The following is an 11,018-nucleotide window of genomic DNA, read 5'->3' on the forward strand; positions in this document are numbered from 1 at the left end:
AGTCTCACGGACAGAAACAGGAAACAGAAAGGCCCACTGAGGCAACGCTGGGCAAGTGAGGCCTGTCCACTGTAATTCTTGCTCCGGTCCCCCCCACCCCCACCCCAGTCTCTTCTTTCTCTGTCTCCGTCTCTCTCCCCCTCGGGCCACTTTCTGCGCAGGGACCTCACATCATCACCCATTCTGTCTCCTCGGGCAGGTTTGCTCCAGAAAAGCTGTCCCTGCTGAGGCACCCCGAGATCTCAAAATCCGCCACGAGAGCCCAGAATTCTTCCCTTTCCCTGCCTGTGCTTGCCTGTCTTCTGTTTAAAATGGGAGCCCACTCTCTCCAGGGTGGGCTGGATCTTGTGCGGAAAGAAATGTCTCCAAAAAAACCTGCTGGATCGACACTACAAACGGGAACCGTGGTTACCTGCTCAGTGGGTTATGGGTGGTGTTTAGTTTCTCCTTCAAGGTATTTTCCAAAGTTTTTTTTATTTTTATTTTTTAAGTGTTTTTCTTATTTATTTACTTGAGAGAGAGAGCGAGAGAATGCAAGAGGGGAGGAGTAGAGAGACAGCGAGACACAGAATCGGAAGCAGCTGTCAGGGTCTGAGCCGTCAGCACAGAGCCCGATGTGGGGCTCAAACTCACGCGCCTTGAGATCACGACCTGAGCCGAAGTCGGACGCTCAACCGACTGAGCCACCCGGGCGCCACTAAAAGTTTCTACGAGTGGATATGAATTGGTTTCACCCGAGCCGCCGTATCAAAGTACCACACAGTGGTTGGTTTCAAACGACAGAAAGGCGCGGTCGTGTAGATCTGAAGCCTAGAGGTGAGGAACGAAGGCCGTGCCGTGTGCAGAGGCTCTAAGGAAGAATCCTTCTTGGCCTCTTCTGGCTCCAGGTGGTGGCCACCATTGTCATTGGGTCTTTTGGGCGCACGCATCACCCGAATCTCTGCCTGTGCCGTCACAATGCTTCTCCCCGTGTCTCCCGTCTTCTTCTTACAAGGACACCAGTCATCGCATCAGGGCACACCCTCCCCCAGTATGACCCCATGGTAACTAATTACATCTGCAATCCTATTTCCAAATAAGGTCACATTCTGAGGTGCTGGGGGTTAGGGCTGCCACGAGTCTTTTGGTGGGGGGGGAGGGGGGGACACAATTCAACCTGTAACAAGGTATGTTCGGCGGGGGAGGGGGAAGACATTCTTATTTTGCTCCTGGGGCAGAAGATTCAAGCGTTAATCTCGACGAGGAGCCAGTTGCCTCGTGCACAGCCTTTGCTCCCTTCCTCCAGAGTAGGAGGTGGAGACAGACCCGCAGGGAGAGGCTGGAGCCGGGGCCGCAGAGCTCCCCCAGGCCGGCCACTGGTTCCCCTCCGATCGGCCCCGTGCCGGGAATAAGCCTCACCTGAGCCGAACTTCTCGGAGCTTCTCCACGTGGCCATTTGGAAACAGCATTCCGGGTGCTTCACATTCCACACTTCGCCAAGGTCAAGACTTCAGAAGCATAAACAGAGGCGACTGGGCTAGAATGGAGGTGGTGGCCCGGCGGCAGGCCTGACACCAAGCAGGGGAGAGAGAGGTTCCACCCAGGCAGGGAGCGGAGAAAGCCCTGGAGGGGGCTGCGTGGTGGCGGCGGCGGGGCTGCGTGTGGAAGGCGAGTAGGACTTTGCCAGTCAGACGCAGAGGAGGAGGTGGGAGAGCAGAGGTGTCCTGCCACTACCTTGTGACTTCTGCTTCTTCGGAAACTTGTCTTCCTTTTAGTTCCTGTGGAATGACAACCCCCGACCCCCTCCCTGCTTCTCTCACTCACCGGTGCGGCAGGCTCCGCCGTGGCTCTCCATACGCATGAGAGTTGGAGAACCAGTGGATTAGCCCAACAATTTCCCATGACCCCACAATCCATCCTGGCTGCGGCCGCCAGATTCATTTACTTACGGTTTTCATCATTGCCAGATCTCCACTCCAGAACCATCGATGGCTCCCAATTGCCTGCCTCATGAAGGCTAAACGCCACCTAGCCTTTGTAGCTCCATTATCTAGTTCCAACTCTCCAGAGTCGCTCTCAGCAGCAGCCTCCCTAAGACTCTCTGCATTCTAGTTGTGACACTTTGTCCACTTTTTAAGCACCATACCTTTGAGTATATGGACACCCGCCCTCCCCTACCCACCAATCGGGCCCCAGACAGAGTTGGATTAGGATCTTTAGAACCCTAATCAGTGAAAATGGCTTGGCACCCCTCTCTCGAGGGGAAATAAAAATAAACCTAATACTTAGGTGTAAAAAAATCAGGTGGGGAAGTCTTCCAAATTATGGATTCTTTCCCATATTGACCTGGAAATACAATTTGCTGCCTTAAAAGTACAGTTATCAAATTCATTTTTGTGAAGTAATTTTGGGGGCCACTCTGCTTTCTACTGCTCCAAGTTTGTGCTCAATAAATCTGATTAATCCAGTTCTCCCTTTGCGGATCCCAATCCTACTCACTGTGGAGTGAGTCAGCTTCTTTGACGAGCAAAATCGGATAAATGAATGAATGAATGAATGACTGAATGCATGAATGAATGAGCAGTCCTCTCTGCTCAGTCAGTCAGAGGGAAGGCATGTTGTATTTTATTTTTTTCTGTTTTTTCCCTTTCAGCAGCCGCACTCTACGAGAGGGGTAAGTCCTACCTGACCGCCGGGTCCCTATAGACAAGCGTTGTGGGCAGTTTTGCTGATAATCTGAACCTGAATGTAATGATCTCGCCTCTAACGCTTAGACCCATTTTTCGGCATCCCTTCGGTCAGCGGGCACCTGCTGAACGCTCACAAGAAATGACAGTTGCCCAGAGGCATGAATCTTGATAGTCGTCAAGGACACCACCTAACAGTTGAGAATCACACCTGAAAGACGCTTCCCCAAAGTTAAAACAAACAACAGTCTCCTTTCAAGGCGAATCAATCAGTGCTCAATGTCTGAACATCATTTATAAAGCCAGCCCCACCTAAACGCCAAATACCTAAGACCTTTTCATAAGTGTTTTGGCAGTAAAAATGTCCTAGTTATAAGGAACTTTTGTGCCTCCAGTGTGATATATGTGATACATTTGACCCACACAGTGTAATTCCTCGGAGCTCAAGTTTTTACTGGTGAGTAAATGGTGACAGTTGACTTTGTGTGGTCTCTAGGACTCTGCAGATAGAGGTAAAGGCGTTAATGACAAGCGTGTGAAGGATATATACTAGCAAGCGGTGGCCATCTGTCCGGTAGCTGCCCCCTGGACACACCTCAGACAGAGCCACTGAAATCACCCCGCCCTCTTCTCTCCTAATCGCATCAGCCAGCCCCCCAGCACTCTGATTCCGGAGCCCCTGGACTCACCCCCCATCCATGGGTTTGAAAAGAAACTGGTGTCAGGAGAGTCTTCTGGTCTCAAGGACTTACTGCTCCTGCCCCCTGGCTTGCCATCCATGGTGCTGTTTCCTAGGCCAGGAGCGGTCCGTGTTCCACTTCAGTTGTTCACAGAACTCCAAATTCCATGCTCCTGGGATTCCAGTGCTGTGGCTGGCTGAGCCGCACCGTCCTGGGCAGACGGTAGAGAACAGCAGAGAACAGTACAGGCAGGGTAATCTGAGCACTACCTGTGGTCAGACAGACGCACGCGCCCAGACGCGCGCGCACACACACACACACACACACACACACACACACACATACACACGCTCCACCTAGCTGGCTGGAGGCTGGCCAAAGATCACAACAGCCCCCCAGCCCAAGTCTGCAAAGTTGCTGATGTCACGTCCTTTCCCAAACTGAGACCAATCAGTGAGGAAGCCTTGGGGTTTATCAGGAAGGAAAGCCAGTTTGTAACTTTTGGAGAGCACAGGGAACAGGGTGGGGGTGAAGGAAACCACTCCCGGCTGCACTGTTGTGTTCACTCTGCTGGGATTTGCTTGTTCTGGGGGGTGGGGGGGGGCTTCTCATTGTTGACAAAGCCCCAGAACCCAAGAGCTGAGAAAGCTGGTTTCGCTGCAGCCCCGCTGAATTGCTTGCACAGCAACACGCCATCTGCACATGTGGTTTCAATTTTTCTGGGAGTTTCTTATGGGAAAATGTGTCTATATGTTACAAAAATGCTCCTTGGGAAAGAACTTCTATTTTCTTCCCTCTGACTACAGGGATTTCACTACATGTCCCTTCGCCCTCCCTCCACACATTATATTTTGACTTCTAAATAAATAATTAACAGTTGCTGCTGGAAAATGGATTGCCAGGTGGCCCCGGGTATGTGGAAGAAACCTGCCACTTTGTTAATTATAAAAAGCTTTACTCTGGGAAGTTTTCGCCTGTTTGCCTTTCCAGAACAGTGGGTTGCGGTACACTTGTCTTCTCAGGGGAACCCAGTTCCCCCCCACCCCCGGGGGCTGGTTCAGGCTGAGGCCATCCCTAGACTCCCACTGCGCCTCTTTTCTGGGTGGAAGGGGACCTTTGCTTGCAGTTAGGGGAGTCCCTGAGTTAGTGTCGAGCATGGTCTGTCTCTGAAGTGACTGCGGATTTTTTTTTTAACGCCAAAGATGCAGCCTATTTCAGATTTATGGGTCCTCGACTGGAACACATGGCAGCCATCGTTCACAGTTGGAGGCGTGGCCTCCATATTTCAAAATGCATTTCCGTACACACGTACGTATATGCATTTATCCCTTTACAATTTTTCACATGAATGCCATTGCATTACCATATCGCTCTCTGCCCGTGACACTTCTTCCGTCTTGGAGATCTTTCCATTTTAGCACGTATGGCTGTCCCTCTCTCCATTACGGTGCAGCATGCCATATGGCTCAAAACTACTTTACTGTTCCCCCATGATGGAGGCAGAAGGTTACCATCTCTTCTGTTACTATATTACCACCGCGGTCCATAATTTTGTTTAAGTGGCTCTGTGCACGGGTGCAAGGGTTTCTGGAGGAGAGATTCCTGAGTGGAAATGCTGGCTCGCAGGTGCACTCGTGCACATGCCATGATTGCTGCAGGAGCGAAGACACACAGAGAAGTGAGTACAAGCCAAAAGGGAGAATTCTGAAGATCAGTGGCTTGTATCAGTGTCCGTGCACATCTCCATTGCACTGCAGGCTTGCAGAAAGCTGTCACTGGGGAAAGTGGGCAGAGCTACAGGAGAGCTGCTTGTATGATGGCTTACAACTGCGTGAAATCTACAATTATCTCAATACAGATGGCGTTCTGAAAGAAAGAGGCTGTTCGTTCAAAACTGAGAGAGTGGCGCCTGAGTGGCTCGGTCGGTTGAGTGTCCGACTCTTGATCTTGGCTCAGGTCATGATCCCAGGGTCGTGGGATTAAACCCCGCCTCGGGCTCTGTGCTGAGCATGGAGCCTGCTTGGGATTCTCCCTCCCTCCCTCTCATTCTCTCTCTCTGCCACTCTATCCCACTTGCATGCACTTTCTCCCTCTCTCTAAAAAAAAAAAATTGATAAAATTGACAGACATACTGCCAAATTGCCCTCCAGGTCTCTGCAGAATTAACTGAATGGGCCACAAGCAAATAAATTGTACACTACTCCATCAGGAGAAGATTTGAAGAACTATCAAACTTGTCTTTGGCAGAGACTGATAAATTTACTCCCAATGTAGACCGAATGATAAGGAGTTAAACAGAGAGGCACAATGGGGAACCTGGCTATTATCGCCATTCTTTGAGCAAAATCTTCATGGTACAGCTTCTTTATTTACTTTTAATTAAACTCCGAGAAGATAACATCTTCCCAGATTCAAATTTAAGTTTATTGTCCAACGTGACAATAAAGAGGATTTCCGAGTTGTTGCCTTAGTACCTGGGAGGGAATTAATCAGCTTTTAACCTTCTCACTAGATTTATAATGTTGGTCACCCCTCGTGAATATTGGAGAATGGGAACTGACTTTTTTTTTTTTTAACTGTTTAACAACACTTCCAGTCAGGAATTCAAAAACGATTACAAGAGAAAGTCATGCATTTATAGGGATTTATTTGAGGACAAAGTTGAATGGCAAGCATATGAGCCGTGATTATAGAACAGGTTGGCTTACGACAAGCCACAAGAGGACAACAAGCTTACGGACTTCTAGTCGTCCCTGTGTGCGTGTGTGTGTGTGTGCGCGTGTGTGCGCGCGTGCACGCGTGTTCAGGAAACTTGGTCCAGGTTAGGTAAGAAAAAAGAATGATGTATGGCCTACAGCGGTAAGGCCACAGTCATTCCTTATCCAGTACAGTCTTTTTTTTTTTTTTTTTTTTTTCAACATTTATTTTTTTATTTTTGGGACAGAGAGAGACAGAGCATGAACGGGGGAGGGGCAGAGAGAGAGGGAGACACAGAATCGGAAACAGGCTCCAGGCTCTGAGCCGTCAGCCCAGAGCCTGACGCGGGGCTCGAACCCACGGACCGCGAGATCGTGACCTGGCTGAAGTCGGACGCCCAACCGACTGCGCCACCCAGGCGCCCCTCCAGTACAGTCTTAACACTAGCCAGGGCCTCTGCGGCCCCCTCACCTAGATGTCCATGGCTGACATCACTCATGGGTTCTGAGACTCTTTCCTCCCGAGGCCCTGGGGAGCCTGGAAAGTCCCCTCCAATCAGTCAAAGTCGGCCCGGGAGCAGAAACCTCTGGTCATTCCAGCCAGCAACCTCTCTAGCACAAGACCCTTAAAACCCAAAAGGTACACCTCCCTTCTGATAATTTGGAATGATCTGTGTTTCCCGCAAAAAGCCTTGCTGCTTCTCTTGCTCTTGCATAACTGTCTGCATGCTGAGCTAGCTGGTGTTTCTACTTGAGACGGCACTTGTCCCCACTCCATCTAGCAGTACAGTAAGATTCAAACAAGGATGTGTCCTTTAAAATCTGGCATAATGCAGTATTCTTGAGAAAACCAATCACACAAATCAAAACCGAGAGTCGACATCCACAATGGGGCTGGATTCTTCAAAAATGCCAACGGCACGGAAGACCAGAGTGGGGGTGGGAAGGCTTTCTAGCTTAAAGGAGGAAAAAGTGACTTGGTGACTAAATACATGTGTGATCTTTGATCAGATCGTGACTGGGGGTGTGGCAGGGGGGCGGGGACAAGACGTAAAAGGCATCAATGCCACCATCGCTGAAATTTAAATATGAACCGAGATCAGATCATCACAGTGCCTCGCCGTCAGGTCTCCTGCATGTGATTGCTGCCCCGAGGTTGCACAGAGGAGTCTCTGTGTTCCTAGGAGATGCACGCTGAAGTGCTGGGGGCAGAGCCACGTGCAGCTTGACACAAAGGGAGAGACGTGTGCCCCTCTGTACATGTTTTACACCCAATGGAAGAAGCCAACGCAAGCTCTACAGTCAAAACCCAGGAGTATACGGAAAGACCACATTGCCCAATCTGTTCACAAGCCAGTGGCATTCCTCACGTGCCCAACAGCCACAAGTCCCAGAACCTTCGGCTGAGTGGAAACACTCTTCTTGTTGCACAACTATGTAAGCCTGTAAAACAAACAATAACCTGTCTTTGTTAACATTTTTGACATTTTGGTCATCGTGGGCTTTTTTCCTTAACACTGAATCTTTTTTTTTTTTTAATATTGCACTAAAATATTTACTTTGGGGCGCCTGGGTGGCTCGGTCGGTTGAGCATCTGACTTCAGCTCAGGTCATGATCTCGCAGTTCATGAGTTCAAGCCCCACATCGGGCTCACTGCCGTCAGCCCGTCAGCATAGAGCCCGCTTGGGATCCTCTGTCCCCTTCTCTCCACCCCTCCCCGACTTGCGCTTTCCCAAAATTAAATAAATACTTTTTAAAAATATTTACTTTGATGATAGAGTTTCTTGGTGCCACTCCCTTAGATTTTTTGCCCCACTCACCTCCTGTAATCTTGGCCCTGGTGAACAATCATGATGTCCACAGTTTATTCACAAATGGCTCATCTAAAATTATTTGTATACGTATTAGTTATACGTGGCTTACATGCATATATATTCTACAGGTGTGTGTACACACATGCATACGTATATGTACATATACACACGTGTATGCATATACACAGAGGTAAGCAAACGTGGCAAAATGCTAACAATTGGTGAACTGAGGTGAGGGGTACACAAATATTCGCTGTATTATTCTTGTAACTTTTCTGTAAGCTGGACAACTTTCAAAACAACAGTGGTGGGGGGGAAATTACTACATAAAAATTCAAAGCAGGTATACATTTTTTCACCAGTTCAACTCATGTTAAAATAGGACGCTGCGATTTTTAGCGTGACCCATGTATTCGTCCTAGTATGGCTCTGCTGAAGGAAGGAGATTACTCCACGTGCAAATGTCCACGCGGGAGCAGTCCCTGGTGACCACATGTGATGGGGGAGCTCGGGAGATCCCCCAGTGCTGGGAGCACCCTTCCCTAACAAGCTGTGGTTATTGCACGATTCATCCCTCACCACGTTAAGGGCGCCAAATCGGCTCGGCAGTGAGCATTGTTACTGAAAAAAGTTACCGCCTGTAAACCTCTGGTTTATGTGACACGGCGATATTAGAGATATTAGGGAGGAGAATTACTTTGGGAGAAATGGCTCCTTAATAAAAGGCAAACAAAAAACAGAGACGCTGAATGACATACCGAACCTTTTAAATAATTTAAGGGGTTTTGAGCGAGTTGAGGCTTAAACTTCAAATAAAACAGGCAAGCTGACTTTTTTTGAAATAAGGCAGATGATGGATACCGTCAGATAAGTGACGAATGGGTAGACAGATGATAGACACAGGGTATACAGATCAGCATATTAGGTGTCTATATAGAGAAACATGGTATATGGATCGCTGATGTTGGGTGTTCATGCAGTTTTGAAAATAGTTTTCCCTTCAAGTGATTCATTGTGTCAAATTCAAATTATTTTAAACTCTTATTTTAAATAGTTTTCCTAATCAGTAAATCCCACCTCTGAACACCTTCCAAGAAACACTGCAAACATTTAAAAAGATGTATTAAAAAAATAAACCAGTTCACACTAGTGTTGTTTGTAAGAGTCAGAAATCAGAAAAAATCTAAGTATTCCAACAATACGGACATAGCTAAAGAACAGGACACAACCCTTTAATAGGATAGGTTCGAAAGGTCTGAAACTTAGAAAATCATTACAGTATGGTTTTGGGGGAAAGTAGGCATCAAAAACACTTTTGAAACAGGATCACGACATCAGACCAGGCAAAGGAAGTGAAACAAAACAAAACAAACCTGATATACCCTAAGAAGTCACTAAAAACCTTAATAGTAAAAATTAACTAACCAATTTTAGACACCTACCTGAAAAATCCTTTTAAAATTCAGTCACCCTGACAGGGACCTCGCCTAATCACCTTATCTAAAACAGTAGCTCTCACCACCACTCTTTACCCTAATCTGCTTTCTTTTTCTTATCACTTTCCTGACACGATCATATATGTGTGTGTGTTGCTTAGTCCCACGAAAGGACCCTGGGAGCAAGGACCCTGTCTATCTTTTCCACGGCCTTAGTGTCTGGGTAAAAATAAATGCTGGGTAAAAATGTGTTGAATGAATTAATTGAAAAGTCACCCTAGAGCACTTCAGATGTGATTGAGATTGTAAAGAATTACACCATTTGGGGAGTAAAACATCACACATCCTGTGAAAAATGGAATAACCTATAATAGCGTTAAGAACCTCCAGGGGCGCGTGGGTGGCTCAGTCAGTGGAGCGTTCGACTTCAGCTCAGGTCGTGATCTCGCAACTTGTGAGCTCGAGCCCCACATCGGGCTCTGTGCTGACAGCTCAGAGCCTGGAGCCTGCTTCCAATTCTGTGTCAACCTCTCTCTTTGCCCCTTCCCCACTTGTGCTCTGTTTCTATCAAAAATAAATAAAATATTTTTTTTAATTAAAAAAAAAACCCAGAACCTCCAAAAGCAAGCAATATAAACCAGATGATTCCATCTGATGGCCTAATTCTAACTTGATGGAATTTGGGACTCAACGGGAATTTAAAGACTATTTCATGTCCTATCTCTGTAGTCATAAGTCATAAAGCATTACAATTCCAACACAAGGTCCAGGGATCTGGGCCAGTTCGGCATCCACATCTTTCTGGAATCAGAAGAATCGGTCTGGTAAAGGGTCTCTCGGGACTCAGTTCAGAATTAAAGTGCTCCCCGCGACACAAAACACACCTACCAGAGCTGAGAGGTCCATACAAATGATTCATGAAATTCATGGTCTGCAGTTTCAGAAAGCAGATCGAACGGCAGGATTCTCAAGTCCCTGGGGGCTATAGATAGACTGAATATCCTAGGACATCGTGGGTTTACCACGGAGCTCAGACATTCGACAAGGTGCAAGCTGACCCAAAAATGAACTCAGAAGAACACTTTGAAGACAGAAAGCCTCCAACTCCTGAGTGTTCTATGATATATATTTTAACTCTGGAATGTCTACCATACGTATTTTAATTTACCAGTATTTTCTTGTCAAGTTTCTGACTTTGATGTCAGGCTTAGAAAAGACCTTCCTTTGCATATACGTTCATGAACATTTTATTCTGGAATTTATAAGCATTTGAAATCTTTTAACATTTTCAAAAAACCAAAATTTGTTCTTTGGAATGTGACGTTAAATAAGAATTTAAAAGAATTTAATATTTCTTCCTCAAATAGTTAACTTGTTTTTTTAATATTTATTTATTTCTGAGAGACAGAGAGAGACACAGTGCAAGTGGGGGAGGAACAGAGAGAGAGGGAGACACAGAATCCGAAGCAGGCTCCAGGCTCTGAGCTGTCACCACAGAGCCTGACGCGGGGCTCGAACTCAAGAACCGTGAGATCATGACCTGAGCCGAAGTCAAACTGCCTGAGCAGTTTAACTGCCTGAGCCACGCAGGCGCCCCCCTAATTAACTTATTTGATATCCCAAAGTTGTGAAAATCAGAAAAAGGTCTTGAACAGCACTAACAGAAACATGCCAGCCACACGTATCATTTAAAATCGTATGGCAGTCACATTAAAGAAAGTAAAA

General features: G+C 47.1%; 1 protein-coding gene across 4 annotated transcripts in view; it reads right to left on the reverse strand.

Moving 5' to 3' along the window:
• ASB9 (ankyrin repeat and SOCS box containing 9) overlaps nt 1-5,417 on the reverse strand; it is a 29,410-nt gene extending 23,993 nt beyond the window's left edge. Inside the window, exon 1 of one of the 4 annotated variants that reach the window (XM_058713010.1) lies at nt 3,419-5,416. In XM_058713010.1, coding sequence (XP_058568993.1) covers nt 3,419-3,446 — 28 coding nt within the window. In that variant the 5' untranslated portion in view covers nt 3,447-5,416. The other 3 variants (XM_058713008.1, XM_058713009.1, XM_058713011.1) reach the window with 3 other exon arrangements.
• Between the last annotated feature and the right edge of the window lie 5,601 nt (nt 5,418-11,018).

The sequence above is a fragment of the Neofelis nebulosa genome, chromosome X (assembly GCF_028018385.1).
Source record: "Neofelis nebulosa isolate mNeoNeb1 chromosome X, mNeoNeb1.pri, whole genome shotgun sequence".
Lineage (NCBI taxonomy): Eukaryota > Metazoa > Chordata > Mammalia > Carnivora > Felidae > Neofelis > Neofelis nebulosa.